Below are 19,859 nucleotides of genomic sequence, written 5' to 3'. Positions count from 1 at the left end.
TTTATGAGAAAACGACCTGGTGGTTTTCTGCAAATTTCTTCAACATTATCGCGTAATTATTAAAATGGTTAACAGATGTATCGTAGGAGGGTGTAGCAACACCAATCTTGATGGGATTAGTACTCATCATTTCCCAAAAGACCGTACAATGAGAGAGAAATGGGAGCGCTTGGCCTACACAGGCTGTGCACTGAAACCATGCAAAACTTGTGCAGCCTGCTGGCGCTTCCACAGGTGATGTTACGAATCTGGCTCCAGACTCCCTTGGAATTTTTCCAGACGCATTTTATTTTTTTCTGCTGTAGACAGATGGCCTTGTGCAAAATTACCCTTCTGGATGAGTGTGTAAAGGGACATACTTTCATATAAAAAAAAAACAAACAAACCGAAATTGATCCAGAATATGCACTTTAACCAAATATTAGGTGTGCTGTTTGTACTTTTGACCCTGTGTTGATGTCAAAAAATAAATTAAACTGAAATTAACACCAAATTTGACCATGTTAAGGTTTCTCAGGTCACCACACAACAGAGGAACTGCTCAACTTTTGTCAAAAAGCCTATTGTGATGTCAACAAAATTGTCCCATGTTTCACGAATCAAAGTTTCTCACTGCCATGATTCAGTGCTGGGTAATGCCTGTGGTTTTGGTATATAGGTTAGTTAAGAAGATCTGATGTGATGGATGAAACTTTTTTAATTTTGTTGTGATTTATCTGAAACTGTTCTGTGGACATGACAGAAATTTCACGGTTAACTGCTGCATGAAACAGTTGAATCAGATTTAAGAACCAACTAAAATCCTGGATGGGTGGGATAGATTTTTTTCAGCATGATGCATTTAGTGAAACATTTTGAACATCTTTGTGTGATTAATGATGTTTGCTTCACACATTAGTGATGTGTTCACATTATTGACTCGGGGGGGGGAACAATCATGATGATGTAGTATTTGCAAATATAAAATGAGGCTGTCGTTTTATGGCTTGCAGACGTTCCTTTGATTTTTGCTTTGAGCAAACTCCCAGTGAAGACATTAAATGTAGAAAGTGATGCAACCCATAGAAACTTTTATATAAAGAGAACGTATGTCATTTAAAAAAACAATATTTTCTCAACAATTGAGGGGAGTGTCGCTGGTCCAAAAACTATTTTCAAACACATCCATCTGCAAAATCTGACATGTCAGTCTCTGAATGGGACTATTATGAATGAGTTTGTTGGATATGGAACACTAATCCTCTCTGTATATGACTTAAAAATGAAATGGGACTGCAATTTAGCCTGACTGCACTCAGGGTTTAAAAAAAAAAAAACTTAAAAAAAACCCCCAAACTACTGCAGGTGATCTGGATGAAACCTGCTGCTTTGATGGACAAATGATAGAATTTCCTTAAAATATTTAAACATAGAACAATATAAGCATGATTTTGTTATTGCCTGTTTTTTTTTTTTTTTTACACACATTTGCTCTAACATACGTTAACCATGTGATGTGTTAAGGTTTGTGTCCAGAGTTGAAGAAACGCTGAATGACTGGAAACTGATTGGCAGTAATGTTGGCAAGCCCCCTGAAAAGGTAATTTCTGCCAAATTTAATTCCTTTAATCACGCCACTGATCACTTTATTAGGACAGCTGCGGATTCATTCAATTACCCAATCAACAAGTTGTTTGGCAGGAGCAATGCAATCATATGAGGATACTAAGATCATGCAGATAAAGGTTCAGTTACTGTTGACAGGAAAAATCAGAATGGGTGAAAACATGATTTTGGTGACTTTGACTGACTAAAACATGGGTGTTGGTGCCGGAAGGGTTGGTCTGAGTATTTCAGAATCTCCTGGGAACCTGATGCACAAGAGTGTTTACAAAGAATGTTACCAAAAACCCATCCAGAAACCACTAGTTGTGCAGGTGGAAATGCCTTGTTGATGGGAGAGGTCAAAGGAGAATAACCAGACTGGTTTGAGCTGACAGAACAGTGGTGCTTGAAAGTTTGTGAACCCTTTAGAATTTTCTATATTTCTGCGTAAATGTGACCTAAAACATCATCAGATTTTCACACAAGTCCTAAAAGTAGATAAAGAGAACCCAGTTAAACAAATAAGACAAAAATATTATACTTGGTCATTTATTTATTGAGGAAAATGATCCAATATTACATATCTGTGAGTGGCAAAAGTACTAGTATGTGAACCTCTAGGATTAGCAGTGAATTTGAAGGTGAAATTAGAGTCAGGTGTTTTCAATCAATGGGATGACAATCAGGTGTGAGTGGGCACCCTGTTTTTTTTAAAGAACAGGGATCTATCAAAGTCTGATCTTCACAACACGTTTGTGGAAGTGTATCATGGCACGAACAAAGGAGATTTCTGAGGACCTCAGAAAAAGCGTTGTTGATGCTCATCAGGCTGGAAAAGGTTACAAAACCATCTATAAAGAGTTTGGACTCCACCGATCCACAGTCAGACAGATTGTGTACAAATGGAGGAAATTCAAGACCATTGTTACCTTTCCCAGGAGTGGTCAACCAACAAAGATCACTCCAAGAGCAAAGCGTGTAATAGTCAGCGAGGTCACAAAGGACCCCAGGGTAATGTCTAAGCAACTGAAGGCCTCGCTCACATTGGCTAATGTTAATGTTCATGAGTCCACCATCAGGAGAACACTGAACAACAATGGTGTGCATGGCAGGGTTGCAAGGAGAAAGCCACTGCTCTCTAAAAAGAACATTGCTGCTCGTCTGCAGTTTGCTAAAATCACGTGGACAAGCCAGAAGGCCATTGGAAAAATGTTTTTTGGACGGATGAGACCAAAATAAAACTTTTTGGTTTAAATGATAAGCGTTATGTTTGGAGAAAGGAAAACAGTGCATTCCAGCATAAGACAGGGATCCCAGCAGTAATTGAAAAAAATAGAGGAATGTAAGAAACTATCACCGGGCGGCACGGTGGTGTAGGCTAGTGGTTAGCGCTGTCACCTTACAGCAAGAAGGTCCGGGTTCGATCCCCGTGGCCGGCAAGGGCCTTTCTGTGCGGAGTTTGCATGTTCTCCCCGTGTCCACGTGGGTTTCCTCCGGGTGCTCCGGTTTCCCCCACAGTCCAAAGACATGCAGGTTAGGTTAACTGGTGACTGTAAATTGACCGTAGGTGTGAATGTGAGTGTGAATGGTTGTCTGTGTCTATGTGTCAGCCCTGTGATGACCTGGCGACTTGTCCAGGGTGTACCCCGCCTTTCGCCCGTAGTCAGCTGGGATAGGCTCCAGCTTGCCTGCGACCCTGTAGAAGGATAAAGCGGCTAGAGATAATGAGATGAGATGAGAAACTATCAGCAGGGGTCAAGGGGGCTGCCTGAAGCTGTTGAGATTTTAACATTTAAAGATGCTATAGAACACATTTTTTACATAGATGTAACATAGAAAAGCAACAGAATTTAACCATAATGTCTATCTATTTCATGCCATATTTTGTAATCAATAACATAAGTGGCAAAAAAAAATTATAAAAATTAGATGAAAATGTAGCTTTGAAGAATATCTCATCTCATCTCATTATCTCTAGCCGCTTTATCCTTCTACAGGGTCGCAGGCAAGCTGGAGCCTATCCCAGCTGACTACGGGTGAAAGGCGGGGTACACCCTGGACAAGTCGCAAGGTTTCACTGCAAAGGAATTTAATGCTCTTTTCTGGGGTGCAGTCTGTCTTTCCTCCAGTTTTCTCTGCTTTTGTTTCTCTGATCTTTCCTTCTGCTTTTCTGATGTTCCTGCAGTGCTCTGAATTAAGTTCAACGCATTAGAAACAAAAGCACGAACGGAGTTAAAACATGTTTTCTAGCAAATGGGCGCAGCCATATTGTTTTCTTGTTCTATCGCGTACAGTCTCGCGGTCAGTGTTGCCAGATACTCCTGACGTTTTCCAGCCCAAAATATGTTCAAAACCCGCCAAAATGCACTTGAAACCCCCCAACTGGGCGGAGAACCGCGCAATCTGGCAACACTGCTCGCGGTATTTACATCAATTTAACTTCCGAGTGTTCCCGAATGTCAACGAGAACAAACGAAGCCGACGAAAACATCGCTAAACAAGCAAACCAAATCAGAACGTATTCTGCTGGTCATTTTACTTAAACATATTTTTAATGGATATACAAGAGATTTAAAAAAAACAAAAAACACTTTCGCTAGAAAATAGCGGAATTCCGCTAAATAGCGGACGTCTGGGATCCCTGATAAGAACTTTATCCCATCTGTGAAACATGGTGGTGGTAGTATCATGGTTTGGGCCTGTTTTGCTGCATCTGGGCCAGGACGGCTTGCCATCATTGATGGAACAATGAATTCTGAATTATACCAGCGAATTCTAAAGGAAAATGTCAGGACATCTGTCCATGAACTGAGGCTACATCCACATGGCAACGAGATTTTTAATTATTATTATTATTTTTTAGCTGGTAAAAAAAAAAATATTGCGTCCACATGGGCAACGGATCAGTAAAATATCAGGTACATATTGCAACGCTTGCTGAAAACGATGCAATACACATGCCACACCTCTACGTGTGCTGTAAGACGGTCCCATCGGAGACACCAGAACAATAGAAGTAGGACGCATGCGCATAAACCCCTTCTACCCGGCGTGAAGCACTCACAGGAACAAACACACAACAACAAGAAGAAGATGGCTGCGACTACTATTTTGCTTCAATAATGCGAATAAACTTGGCAGCGACTGCAGCACTGAAGCTACTACTACTCTGGGGTCCGCCATTGTTGCTGTTACGAATGATGCGCGCGAGAGTGCTGCTTGTTCTAGTCATGTGGTTGTGACGTCATCGTAAACAAATCCGTTCTACCCATCCAGACGACTTCGCAATGGCGCCATTGCCAGATTTTTCCACTCTGGAAACCGTTCTCAAAAAACGTCGTTTTGGGGCACCCAAAACGCCGGTGCCGTGTGGACGCTAGGCCGAAACGATAAATTTTTATCGGATTCACCTGAATCCGTTGCCGTGTGGACAGTCTCAAGAGAAGGTGGGTCATGCAGCAAGACAACGACCCTAAGCACACAAGTCGTTCTACCAAAGAATGGTTAAAGAAGAATAATGTTTTGCAATGGCCAAGTCAAAGTCCTGACCTTAATCCAATCGAAATGTTGTGGAAGGACCTGAAGTGAGCAGTTCATGTGAGGAAACCCACCAACATCCCAGAGTTGAAGCTGTTCTGTACGGAGGAACGGGCTAAAATTCCTCCAAGCTGGTGTGCAGGACTGATCAACAGTTACCGCAAACGTTTAGTTGCAGTTATTGCTGCACAAGGGGGTCACACCAGATACTGAAAGCAAAGGTTTGCATACTTTTGCCACTCACAGATATGTAATATTGGATCATTTTCCTCAATAAATAAATGACCAAGTATAATATTTTTGTCTCATTTGTTTAACTGGGTTCTCTTTATCTACTTTTAGGACTTGTGTGAAAATCTGATGTTGTTTTAGGTCATATTTATGCAGAAATGTAGGGGTTCACAAGTTTTCAAGCACCACGGGGAAATCAATGCTAACTCAAGTAATCTCTCTTTACCACTGAACCATGGTGAGAATAAAAGCATCTCAGAATGCACAAGACCTCTTGATGTAGATGGACTACAACAGAACCCCATATCAGATTCTAGCCAAGAACAGGAATCTGAGGCTACAGTGGGCACAGATTCATGACGTTACAGGCATTTAGCGATGTACAACATACCCAGAGCAACCTGAGAAGCAACTGGGGGTTGGGTGTCTTGCTCAAGGACACTTCAGCCATTCTTGCTGATCCAGGGAATCAAACTGGCGACCCTTTAGTCTCGAAGCTGCTTCTCTAACCATTAGGCCATGGCTTCCCTAGTCAGTGACTAGGTTCCCTGGAACTTGTCTGTTGAATATTGGGGAAAACATTCGCCTGGTCTTGGTCTTTTCCCAGATTTTTGCAAAGTTTTTATGATTTTGAAAGTTCATACCATTTTGGGTACTTTTAGACTTGGAGTAGGAGATGCAATTTTACTGAAACAAGCCTTCAAGCCATTTATCAGGGGAGAGAATTACAAAAGTACTTGGCCAATGAGTGATGGATTACAGGATATACAGAACAAGGAAGACTGGTATTGGAGAAATGGAGTGTGAGGAGAAGAAATTGAGCGATAGACTGAGAAAATGGCTGAAGGAGAAGCGAAATCCAGTACACTGGAAAAACACTGGTGATGCACATTTGAATAGATATCACTAATATTCCTAACTGGGCACTTTTTTTTTTTAAACTGGCTTAGGGAGAATATACCACAGGCACATGGGAGGAGAAGTCACGCGAAATCAACTTTGCCGATTTCAAGTTTTCTATCACACACCATTACCTGAAACAGGAATGTGCAGAGAGCGAGGGGAAAGAAGACAATGAGGAAGGTACGTTTATTGGTATACTTTATTGCAGTGATGGTTGCCAAGTTATTTCCCATGGATTATGATGTTCATGCTGTGTGCCAGGAAAAAGTACCAAGGTTATTCTTGTAGCTCCCAAAATAAATACTGTATGCTGTTTGCTGACACGAGGGAGAACTTATCCAGTTTATGTAAGTATAGGATTGCCTTTTCTGAGATCTCATACTATGGGCAAACCGCTGCTATTCTTCTGCTGTGTTACAAATAGGACTGTGTTTCAGGAGTGCGAATGCTGTTGAAAAATGCAGGTAAAGTCTCTTCCTAAATCAAATTTAAAATCAAATCATGTCCTCTTTCCAGATGCCTTTCCTCTGGCCATGCAGGACCTTCTGTGCATGAACAATGACTTTCCTCCAAGGGCACACTGCCTTGTCAGATGGTTAGTAACACCACTGAACCATTGCACCAAAAGCGTACACTTTTTCCCTGTATTACTGTAATGAGCCAAAGGGTTTTGTCAGGGATTTTTAGACTCACTGATGCAGGAAACTAGACAATGTAGGACATTTTGCCACAATTTGCAGCTTTGGAGCAAACCCCTCTTCTGTTAAATGGAGCTGATGGGAACACTTGGAGTCTTGACTGGTGGATGAAAAATGGTACAGAGGAATTTCATGTGTCCGTGATCGAGATGTATTAAACAATTAGAACAAGGCACCTTTGAGAGCAGACCATCCAATTTTCTGGTGAGCAAAAGTACTGGAAAAGATAGTCTTGGAGTAAATAACACTAATTGCCTAGCCCTTGCTTGCAATTAGTGCATTAAGCTGGTGACACACTGGCATCAGCAACCTGTTGCTTTTCCAGGCTTGTATTGCATCATCTTTCTTTCAGTAGTTCTTCTTTGTTTTGAGGGTTTTCACCCATCACTTTCTTCTTCAGGAGATGAAATGCTGCTCACTCAATCTGATTAAGGTCTAGTGATTGATGTGACCAGTCTAAAACCTCCCACCCACCCCTGATGAATACTTTTGTTCTGTTGGCAGTGTGTTTTGAGTCATTGTTTTGCTACATGATGATGTTCCTTCCAATTACATTAGATGCATTTTGCAAAATGTTTCTGTCGACGACTTCTGAATTAATTCTGATGCTACCATCATGAGTTACATCATCTATAAAGATTTAGTGAGCCTGTTCCAGAAGCAGGCATGCAAGCCCAAGTCATGACACTACCTCCACCATGCATGACACATGAGCTTGTATGTTTTGGATCATGAGCAGATCCTTTCTTTAGCCCAGGGGTCACCAAACTTTTTTCTCTGGGGGCCACATTGTCGTTCCTGACTGTGATGGGGGCCGGGGTCGGGTCAGCTATATCACATAGAATTGTATGACCCAGACAAATATGACCACCAGCAGGCCTCATTGTGTAGTAGAGATTACTAGCCTGGCACGGCCATCCCCACTACTATATCCATACTACTATATCAACACTTGATTCCTGGCACATATTTGTTTATCTTTACTAGTGGTTCGCAAAAGTAGTAATCAAGTCTTCACACTTTGTTTTAATTTGAAATACCACTGATATTCCATTTATTTATTTTCTAATAAAAATATCAAAGCTGTCAAGGTAAGAAACATCTGCCTATTTGAGGTGATTGACACTGACAAAGGTGAGTGGAAAATTATAAATTGTAGGTAGGCCTGTTGATATTATTAATAATATAAATAATAATTGTATGCAGCACTTAATAAAGGTCAAATAAATAGGCCTATAAAATAATAAATACATTTTAAAAAACAGTGAAATTATTATAATATGATCAATAGATCACAGCAGTTGTGCTGTGTCCTGCACGTCATTGCTCTCATCCATGGCCAATGCAAAAAACTCGAATTCTGACGCTGTCTCATTCAGCTGGTCATACACGTTGTCCCCCAAATCTTCGGTTCGCCTGGTCATAGTAGGTGCGGAGAGACTCACCGCATTGAGCGCATCCTTCTTGTCGGGGGACACCTCCTCGGCCACAGCAAGCATGCATACTTTAACAAAGTCCCCATCAGTAAACGGCTTTCCATGGGTAGCTAGTAGGTGAGATACCTTATAGCTAGCTCGGACAGCAGCCTGGTTGATCTGGGTTTGGTGAAGGAATACATTCTGTTGTGCAGCCGGTCCGCATTTCATCCTCCGAATCCTGTCTTCTCTTGTTTGCCCTCGCAAACTAGCATACTCTTTGTGGCGGGTTTCATAGTGACGACGCAGATTATATTCTTTGAAAACTGGCACACTTTTTTTTACATACAAGATAAACTGCATGGTCCTTACACAGAACGAAAAAATAATCAGTGGTCCACTGTTCTTTAAAAACTCTGCACTCTCTGTCAGCTTTTCGCTTACCGCTAGCCATTTTGCTGTCCTGAACACTGACAGTTCTCTGCGCATGCGCTGCCTGTCACTGCTTGATCGCGAGCATATGACGAAAATTCGGAAAATATGAATAGTTCATTTTATAACTAAATATCAATTTTAATTGATAAAATTAACAAAATACAAGATGCAGACATGTTATTATTTGCCAAAAAGCAATTTAAAAAAATAGGCCATGACCACTTTTGGGGATTGCCTCATAGGGCCGGTTCAAGTGATGAGGGGCTGGGGGGCCGGTCAAAGGGGGGTGGCGGGCCAGATCTGGCCCGCGGGCCGTAGTTTGGTGACCCCTGCTTTAGCCGTTTCATCACTTTAGTCAAGCTTCTCTGGCTTATCTCTGTATTTCTTTGTGAATTCCAGTCTGGCTGTCCGATTCTTACTGCTGAATGGTTGGCATCTTGTATGGGCTCTGTATTTCTGTTCTTGAGGTCTTATTCGAATGGGGGATTGTGGTACCGTGGAGATCGTTCATACAAATAACGTTGGTGTTTTGTCCCCCCCAGCTCTCACAATGATTGTCATCGACTGATGTGGTTTTCCTTGGTCGACCTGTTTGCCTAGTGGTTTCTTTTTCAGGACATTCCAAATTGTGTTGATGTCCAATGCTTGTGCAATGGCTCTGATCGATTCTTCCCCCTCGGCTTCAAAACCGCTTGCTTTTCTCCCATAGACAGCTCTCTGGTCTTTTGTTATTGGTTTATCCTTTTTAACACCAAGCGCAGTCTTCATAGGTGAAACACAGGACGCTAACCAAGAGTGGACATTCAGAGCTATTAATTGTTTAAACAGGGCACACCTGGGCAACAAGGAACACCGGTCGGTTGCATATTCCAAAATTTTAATCACTTGAAAAATGGGTGGGTTCAAACAAAAGGTGCGATGTTCAAAGTTGTTCGACACATCTAGATGTGAATATCAAGAAATGAAAGTTCCTGATCTCAAACCCAAATGTCTTCAATGTTTAGCCAAAAAAAAAAAAATTTGGCCATGCCATTCCACAAGCAGAAATGGATCCCAAAGAAGCCACACTCATTTTACAGCACGTCAGCTAGGTGGCGAGTACGCACTGACTCAGGCTTGTAGTACTCAAGTTTGACTTGTGCCCTAATTTTAAGGACTCGTGACTTGAGCACTGATGACTCGGACTCATGCACTGATGACTCGGACTTGTGCATTAACTGCATTCAGACTCGTAAATTGGAGAGGAGGACTCAGATTTTTTTCTCTTTTTGTAACATGCCATACTAATTTGGCACAAGATATTTACATTAATTGATTAACTGATTTTGTGCAAGAGAATGCACATTCACCTGTTCATACATCATGTTCAGGAACAAACAAACGTTAATGGTGCTAAAATGCCTGGAGAGAAGCCCCTAGGATTGTCCACTTTGCTTATACAGACTTCCCGTGCAGTGGGAAAAAATACTGTGTTCCATATGTAGAAGAACTATCGAGGCAACGATAGGGACAACCTCAAACTTGAATCGTTGTTTGGTAAGACTCCGCCCAGAGAAGGAAGTGACGCGGTGTTCATTGCCCTGTTGAGATAGCGGGGCTTGCTGAGTGATGAACTAGCTAGCGTTGACCCTGTCTCATGTTATTTGCCCTGTTGATAGTGGGCGGGGCTTGCTGAGCGATGAACAAGCTTTTTATCTGTAGCCTGTTAACTAAAACGGGGCAGTCGAGCAGGAACGTTAGTCCAACACAGTAGCAGAGATGCTTTCACTTAAAGGCAGCAACAGCCACCGTCACATGGTGCGGTTGGAGTCTTGTTCTTGGACTCAACTCGGATCAGTAGTCAACTTGAAATTTTCTTTAATGCTTTCGACTTGACATGGACTTGAACGCTGGGGACTCAAGATTGGAGTTGGACTCGAGGTTTAGTGACTCGACTACAGCACTGCATTGACTTGCACCGTTAAAGGTGCTTCTAGTAAAATTCTACCGTACTGCATATTGTGTCGGTGCCAAAAGATGGTCCAGTAGTGAATCGGTGACGCTATTGGACCGTCTTTTGCCGCCGACACAATATCCAGATGCTGCAGTTTGCCTTTGAATGGCAGAATTGATGTCGCGTCTTCCTTATGTTCATCTGATAAGCTTTCATGTTTTAAGTCGACCGTTATTTTCCTGAAAAGCATCGATCATTTGCCATGTTTGCTGATGTCACTAACGCTACCATGGTCTCGTCTCGTCTCGTCTTCTTCCGCTTATCCAGGACCGGGTCGCGGAGGCAGCAGTCTAAGCATGGAAGCCCAAACTTCCCTTTCCCCAGACACCTCGGCCAGCTCCTCGGGAAGAACACCGAGGCGTTCCCAGGCCAGCCGAGAGACATAGTCCCTCCAGCGTGTCCTGGGTCTTCCCCGGGGCCTCCTCCCGGGGGGACATGCCTGGAACACCTCCCCAGGGAGGCGTCCAGGAGGCATCCGAAAAAGATGCCCGAGCCACCTCAGCTGGTTCCTCTCGATGTGGAGGAGCAGCGGCTCTACTCCGAGCTCCTCCCGAGTGACTGTGCTTCTCACCCTATCTCTAAGGGAGCGCCCAGCCACCCTGCGAAGGAAACTCATTTCAGCCGCTTGTATCCGCGATCTTGTTCTTTCTGTCATGACCCAAAGCTCATGACCATAGGTGAGAGTCGGAACGTAGATCGACCGGTAAATTGAGAGCTTCGCCTTTTGGCTCAGCTCCTTCTTCACCACGACGGACCGGTAAAGCGACCGCATCACTGCGGAGGCTGCACCGATCCGCCTGTCGATCTCACGCTCCATCCTTCCCTCACTCGTGAACAAGATCCCGAGATACTTAAACTCCTCCACTTGAGGCAGGACTTCTCCACCAACCTGGAGAGGGCAAGCCACCCTTTTCCGGTCGAGAACCATGGCCTCGGACTTGGAGGTGCTGATTCTCATCCCAGCCACTTCACACTCGACTGCAAACCGCCCCAGTGCATGCTGAAGGTCCTGGTTTGAAGAAGCCAACAGGACAACATCATCCGCAAAAAGCAGAGATGAAATCCTGTGGTTCCCAAACAGGATTCCTTCTGGCCCCTGGCTGCGCCTAGAAATTCTGTCCATAAAAATTATGAACAGAACCGGTGACAAAGGGCAGCCCTGACGGAGTCCAACATGCACTGGGAACAGGTCTGACTTACTGCCGGCAATGCGAACCAGACTCCTGCTCCGTTCGTACAGGGACCGGACAGCCCTTAGCAAAGAGCCCCAAACCCCATACTCCCGAAGCACCCCCCACAGAATACCACGGGGGACACGGTCGAATGCCTTCTCCAGATCCACAAAGCACATGTGGACTGGTTGGGCAAACTCCCATGAACCCTCGAGCACCCTATGAAGGGTATAGAGCTGGTCCAGTGTTGCGCGACCAGGACGAAAACCGCATTGTTCCTCCTGGATCCGAGGTTCGACTATTGGTCGAATTCTCCTCTCCAGTACCCTGGAGTAAACTTTCCCTGGGAGGCTGAGAAGTGTGATTCCCCTATAATTGGAGCACACTCTCCGGTCCCCTTTCTTAAAAAGAGGGACCACCACCCCAGTCTGCCACTCCAGAGGCACTGTCCCCGACCGCCACGCGATGTTGCAGAGGCGTGTCAACCAAGACAGCCCCACAACATCCAGAGACTTGAGATACTCAGGGCGGATCTCATCCACCCCCGGTGCCTTGCCACCGAGGAGCTTGCAAACCACCTCAGTGACTTCGGCTTGGGTAATGGACGAGTCCACCTCTGAGTCATCAGCCTCAGTCTCCTCAGTGGAAGACATGACGGTGGGATTGAGGAGATCCTCAAAGTATTCCTTCCACCGCCCGACAATGTCCCCAGTCGAGGTCAACAGCTCCCCACCCGCACTGTAAACAGTGTTGGCAGAGTACTGCTTCCCCCTCCTGAGGCGCCGGACGGTTTGCCAGAATTTCTTCGAGGCCGACCGATAGTCCTTCTCCATGGCCTCCCCGAACTCCTCCCAGTTCCGAGTTTTTGCCTCTGCAACTGCCCGAGCTGCAGCACGCCTGGCCTGCCGATACCCGTCGGCTGCCTCAGGAGTCCCGGAGGTCAACATGGCCCGATAGGACTCCTTCTTCAGCTTGACGGCATCCCTTACTTCCGGTGTCCACCACCGGGTTCGGGGATTGCCGCCACGACAGGCACCGGAGACCTTGCGGCCACAGCTCCGAACAGCTGCGTCCACAATGGAGGTAGAGAACATGGTCCACTCAGACTCAATGTCCCCCGCCTCCCTCGGAAGCTGGGAAAAGCTCTCCCGGAGGTGGGAGTTAAAGACCTCCCCAACAGAGTGCTCGGCCAGACGTTCCCAGCAGACCCTCACCATACGTTTGGGCCTGCCAGGTCTGTCCAGCTTCCTCCTCCGCCAGCGGATCCAACTCACCACCAGGTGGTGATCAGTTGACAACTCAGCCCCTCTCTTCACCCGAGTGTCCAAGACATAGGGTCGGAGATCAGATGACACGACTACAAAGTCGATCATCGACCTCCGACCTAAGGTGTCCTGGTGCCACGTGCACTTATGGACACCCCTATGCTCGAACATGGTGTTTGTTATGGACAAACTGTGACTAGCACAGAAGTCCAATAACAAAACACCACTCGGGTTCAGATCGGGGAGGCCGTTCCTCCCAACCACGCCCCTCCAGGTGTCACTGTCGTCGCCCACGTGAGCATTGAAGTCCCCCAGTAGCACAATGGAGTCCCCAGTCTGAGCACCCCTCAGTACCTCTCCCAGGGACTCCAAGAAGGCCGGATACTCTATACTGCTATTTGGCCCGTAGGCACTAACAACAGCAAGAGCCCTCTCCCCAATCCGAAGGCGCAGAGAGGCGACCCTCTCGTTCACTGGGGTAAACTCCAACACATGGCAGCTGAGCTGGGGAGCTATAAGGAAGCCCACACCAGCCCGCCGCCGCTCACCACGGGCGACTCCAGAGAAGTGGAAAGTCCAGCCCCTCTCGAGGAGCTGGGTTCCAGAGCCCAAGCTGTGCGTGGAGGTGAGCCCGACTATCTCTAGCCGGTACCTCTCAACCTCCCGCACAAGCTCAGGCTCCTTCCCCCCCAGCGAAGTGACATTCCATGTCCCAACAGCCAGCCGCTGTGTCCGGGGATCAGGTCGTCGAGGCCCCTGCCTTCGACTGCCACCCAATCCACACTGCACCAAACCCCTACTGCTACCTCTGTGGGTGGTGAACCCACAGGAGGTCGGGCCCACGTCACCTCTTCGGGCTGAGCCCGGCCGGGCCCCATGGGCAAAGGCCCGGCCACCAAGCGCTCGCATACGAGCCCCAACCCCGGGCCTGGCTCCAGGGTGGGGCCCCGGCTGCGTCCTACCGGGCGACGTCACGGTCCTGGATTTTTTCTCCATAGGGGTTTTTTGGTGAACTGCTCTTGGTCTGGCCTGTCACCTAGGACCTGTCTGCCTTGGGAAACCCTAACAGGGGCATAATGCCCCCGACAACATAGCTCCTAGGATCATTCAAGCACACAAACCCCTCCACCACAATAAGGTGGCAGTTCTAGGAGGGGGCTACCATGGTAAGTGCTTCAAATTGTGAAGTGGAATTTTATATGCAGCACACAGATGGACACATTTCACAAAATGTCACAGGGCTGTTTTTACAATCATCACTCTTGGAATGCAGCTGGACCAATCAGATTCCCAGAACTAATTTGCGTATAGATCTGGATAGATTGAGATCATATAATGAAATACTTGGTGTTACTGTGAGTTGAAAGAATTTATCATGTTTGTGAAAGTTTATGGGAAGCTTGTCAAGAAGATTCTCAGCTTGTGAATTACATGTACAGCAGATACTGTAGCTGGAACTTGGGTTCAGATACACTACCATTCAAAAGTTTGGGGTCACTTTGAAGTGTCCTTATTTTTGAAAGAAAAGCACTGTTCTTTTCAGTGAGGATCACTTTAAACTAATCAGAAATCCACTCTATACATTGCTAATGTAGTAAATGACTATTCTAGCTGCAAATGTCTGGTTTTTGGTGCAATATCTACATAGGTGTATAGAGGCCCATTTCCAGCAACTCTCACTCCAGTGTTCTAATGGTACAATGTGTTTGCTCATTGCCTCAGAAGGCTAATGGATGATTAGAAAACCCTTGTACAATCATGTTAGCACAGCTGAAAACAGTTGAGCTCTTTAGAGAAGCTATAAAACTGACCTTCCTTTGAGCAGATTGAGTTTCTGGAGCATCACATTTGTGGGGTCGATTAAATGCTCAAAATGGCCAGAAAAATGTCTCGACTATATTTTCTATTCATTTTACAACTTAAGGTGGTAAATAAAAATGTGACTTTTCATGGAAAACACAAAATTGTCTGGGTGACCCCAAACTTTTGAACGGTAGTGTACGTCTTGAAGCATTTCCTCTTCCTGTTTGGTTCCAAGTGTTGGGAGTAAACATGGAAAATCTTCTTGCTTGAGGTGTCTTTCTGCTCTAGGTATGGCATGCGGGAATTTGTGGTCATCTCTCCTGGAGCCAACTGTGAAGCAGTTATCAGCGAGTCCAAGTGCAACCTGCTGCTCAGTTCTGTCTCGATCGCTTTGGGAAACACTGGCTGGTGAGTAATAGGCAAGACTTTACAGCATGTTTATGTCGAGGTATGTTATTAACTCTTAAATGATCATGAACAGAATGTCTCTTTGTCGCACTGTGTTCTCAGTTTCATGCTTTTTGACGTACACAGTATCAACACTCTGGTGTGTATATATAAAATGCTTCAGTCGAGTCAGGAGAATTTGCGCTTTCAGTATCAGAGTCGTCTCTGTTCGAAAATTATGCCGCTACTGAGGTGACATAGTGGTTATTTTTAAGCATGGTCACATTTATACGGACAACATTAATTTATGGCCATGTGGTATTAAGTTATGGTCATGAATTGTGTAACTTTGGGTCATGTCGTCATCTGAAACATTATACTCAATTATATGCTTGATTTTGTTTTGGAAATTGGCTTAAAGTGATTGAGCTAATGGTGTGTCCATGTTACAAAACCGGGGAAGCCAAAACATCTTTACACTGTACTCCATTCAGTCATGAAGTCTGATTATATTATCCATTATTCTATCCACGTTCACTGGATATGAGCAATCGTGCGCTCTGATTGGCTACTCTACTACAAGGATATCAACTCCTATCTCTACCGTCAGTAGAGAAAAACAAAATGGCGGAGCGTGTCGCTGAAGCAACCGAGGAAGAAATAAACATGACTCGAAAACAAAACCCAAAAAATACACAAAAAAAGCAACAAAATATGGAATAAAAGTATTTGATGGTAATAACACATCTTTTTATTTATTTTTTTTCCAAGAATTATTATAGCATTTTTCACAAATTGCTAGTCATTCGCCAGTTTGTTTACATTCTAAGCAGAAATGATTTTGTCGGATGTTTTATATCAAGTTTTTATTTATCGAATTTCCACAAAAAAAAAAAATGCTCTGTATCTTAAAATCCAGTGAACGTGGATAGTATAAAACAGTTATTCCACTCAGTCTTGTCTTACATGGATTATAGGCAGCTCGGTGCTTCGTGTCTCATCAGCTGTCAGCTCATGCACGACCCAATTTCATGGAATAACTATTTTTTTTCGCGGTCCAAATCCTGCGCTCTGGTTGGCTGGCGAGCGGGTCCGTATCCTACAGACCTCTGGCGACTTGCTCATTCACAACAACAAACAACGTAGTAGAATTTTTTGTCAACATTTATCTTTTTTTTTACAAGATTCATTTATCAGATTATCAAAAATCTTATAAATTTTTGCCAGCATTTCTCAGGAGAATAGCATTAATTTTACAGCATGGATAGCAATAACGACAGTCTTCACAGCGAAAGTGAGTTTTACTACCCTGAGGAAGAAGAAATAAAAGAAAACATTTCAGGAGAAAGCTAAAAACCTCTAACTTGCTAACACTGAGCAAAAACATGGCTGAATCCTGAATGACTCCTATTTGTATAAATAGGGGACTACATAGGTGGCAAAATGTATTTTATTATTTTTTTTCCTGCCATGGAAGTACACTTGTATACCGAGGAGGAAGCCATTTGCATTACAGCCGTGAATGAGGATTCAAAATGGCGGCTCGGCTCGGTTTTCCCTTTCGGGCGCTCTCGTTTTTCTGTTAGAATTTGGTAAAGAAAAAAATAAATATATTATTTACCAGCTTAAGGTCGGTCCGTATGGTGAAATACCGTGACCGCGGCCTTGAATACTGACCTCGGCCCAGAGGGCCTCGCTCAGTACTTTCAAGACCTCGGTCACGGTATTTCACGATACGGACCTCCCAGCTGGTAAATAACGTATATATTTTCAGCAGCGAGTGTCAGTTGGAATTAGATCATCATGATGGCATACTTCTTGTGGTCATGGTCGAGTTTTAGTTTAGTTCTTATTTAGTTTTAACGTTTAGTTGCTCATGTATTGCACAGCAACTATCTTCTTTGGAGGTTTTTTTTGGCACGGAGCATTACTGCCAAACCAGTTGACCAGCCACAGCATGACGTTAAGGGAAAGAGGAGTGGAAGCTAAGCTAAGCGCAGAGGTGGAGATGTGTGAGCAGCAGTATGGTTTTATGCAATATTTGCTTTGAGAATGTTGACTGAAAAGTATAGAGAAGGCCAGAAGGAGCTGCGTTGTGTTTCTGGATTTAGAGAAGGGATATGAAGGGGTGCTGAGAGAGGAGTTGTGGTACTGCATGAGGAAATTAGGAGTGGCGGAGAAGTACCGGTATGTGAGATTGGTGCAGGATATGTATGAGGACTGAGAGATGTGCAGTGGGAATGACTGAGGCCTTTAAAGGAGAACTGAAGGCAATTTTTTTTTATCATGAAAATTCTATTTATCTAATTTTATTAAATATCAGAATGCATTTTTGATCGCTCTTTTGTCACTGCTATAGTAAGTTGAGTGTTTGAAATACGCTCTGTAATATATCAGTCCATATGTCAAAGCAATGGCCGTAAACGAGATTCGTCGAGACCTGTGCGAGACATCGTAGGACGGAAGTAAAACGTACAGCGGAAATCAAAGTGACAGACATTTGCCGACGTTGTCAAAAGACGCGTGTGCCCTCTTTCGAATGCTGACGTAATCAAGCCGGAAGTTTTGTTTGTTGTTTTTGATAGCAACCAGGAAATTTTGAAAAAAGTAGGCAGTGATCATCATTTAAACTCGTTTTTATGCAATATTTCATTTGGAAAACAGTTTTCAAAATGGCGGCACTGACACCTGGCTGACACTTCATGTTTCGAAGTCTCGCACATGTCTCGTGAAGATCGCGTGGATAAGCGATGCCTGCCATGGACCGAACAAACTAAATTCAACATGGCTAAAAACCGAACAGGCCGATAAATATAATTATAATTGCAATTAGTTGCCAATACGAGTCACGATATAAGGTTACTAAAACCGAAAACGTAATTGAATAACACGTTAATTAAGAAATAAAATAAGTTTAAAAATGACTTCAGTTCCCCTTTAAGTGGATGTTGGTGTGCACCAGGGCTCGGCCCTAAGCCCTTTCCTGTTTGCAATGATAATGGACAGGCTGACCGACACCAGACAAGAGGCCCCATGGACAATGATGTTTGCAGGTGATGTGTAGTGAGAACAGGGGGCAAGTGGAAGAAAACTTGGAGATATGGAGGTATGCACTAGAGAGAAGGGGAACAAAAGTCAGGACGAGAAAGACGGAGTACATGTGCGTGAGTGAGGGTGAGGAATAAAGGTGGTCAAAGCAGGGGAGTTCAAATATCTGGGGTCAACTTTACAAAGTAATGGCGAGTGCAGAAGAGACGTGAAGAGGGCAAGCAGGTTGGAATGGATGGAGGAGAGGGTCAGGCGTGATTTGGGACAGAAGGGTACCAGCAAGAGTGAAAAGTGTACAAGACAGTAGTAAGAGCAGCTGTGTTGTATGGTTTGGAGACAGTGGGACTGAAAACAAAGATAGGAGGCTGACCTGGAGGCAGCAGAGCTGAAGATGCTGAGATTTTCATTGGGAGTGACAAAGTTGGACAGGATGAGAAACAAGAATATTAGAGGGACAGCGCATGTTGGATGGCTTGGAGACAAAGTGAGAGAGGTGAGATTGAGATGGTTTGGACATGTCCAGAGGCGAGATCCAGGGTATATTGGGAAAAGAATGCTGGAGATGGAGTTGCCAGGGAGAAGGCAAAGAGGAAGAGCAAAGATGAGATTTATGGCTGTGGTGAAGGACGACATGAAGATGGTTGGTGCGACAGAAAAAAATATGGAGGGATTTTATCTGCTGTAATGACCCCAAACAGGAACAGCTGAAAGAAGAAGCATTACTGCCACCTTCTGGAACGAGTTTGTTACTGTCTGCAGTAACAAGAATTGAAAACTAAGCTTATTTTTTATTATATAATAATAATAATAATAATAATAATAATTATTATTATTATTATTATTATTATTATTATTATTATTTATATATAGACTAATATATAATTTTTTTTTTTAAACCTGCAATTCTGCTTTGTTTTAGTTCGTGTTTCATTACCACCTCTGCCATCTTTGCTGGAGAAGGTTATGTTTGGGCCAAGGAATAACCGATTAGATTTTAATGCAAATCCGGGTATGTGGCTTGGTGGAGGTATGTACGCTACCCTGGCGTACTGTAGTTTTTATTTAGTTTTGAAAAATTGTCATTTTTATTTTTGTATCAGTTAATGAAATAATTTTCGCTGCTAGTTTGAGTTTTATTCTTTACTATACTAGACTATAAACTGTATTAACCCTGCCAGAAATACACCACATCCCTGAGTGCAAGTAGCCCATTGGGGTCAAATACAGATGTTTGTAGGGCTTGACATTAACGGTTGTCTGATTGTCCGGGACAGCCAAACGTTTGGGCCGGACAAGTTAAATCTACATCTGTCTGTCTGACAGGATGAGGCCATGTACACACGTAGCCGGGTATTTTTAAAACCGAACATTTTCCCCCCCCTCCGTTT

The 19,859-nt window shown here is 44.1% G+C and overlaps 1 protein-coding gene across 2 annotated transcripts in view; it reads left to right on the top strand.

Annotated features, from left to right (window-relative positions):
- rab3gap1 (RAB3 GTPase activating protein subunit 1) overlaps nucleotides 1-19,859 on the top strand; it is a 201,664-nt gene that overhangs the window by 20,398 nt on the left and 161,407 nt on the right. Inside the window, exons 3-6 of one of the 2 annotated variants that reach the window (XM_060929272.1) lie at nucleotides 1,504-1,579; nucleotides 6,303-6,435; nucleotides 6,772-6,850; nucleotides 15,325-15,444. In XM_060929272.1, coding sequence (XP_060785255.1) covers nucleotides 1,504-1,579; nucleotides 6,303-6,435; nucleotides 6,772-6,850; nucleotides 15,325-15,444 — 408 coding nt within the window. The remainder of the gene's footprint in view (nucleotides 1-1,503; nucleotides 1,580-6,302; nucleotides 6,436-6,771; nucleotides 6,851-15,324; nucleotides 15,445-19,859) is intronic. The other variant, XM_060929273.1, reaches the window with a different exon arrangement.

Source organism: Neoarius graeffei, chromosome 9 (genome assembly GCF_027579695.1).
Source record: "Neoarius graeffei isolate fNeoGra1 chromosome 9, fNeoGra1.pri, whole genome shotgun sequence".
Taxonomy (NCBI): Eukaryota; Metazoa; Chordata; class Actinopteri; order Siluriformes; family Ariidae; genus Neoarius; species Neoarius graeffei.
Note: the sequence above shows the minus strand (reverse complement) of the source record. Positions and strands in the feature narration are given on the sequence as shown.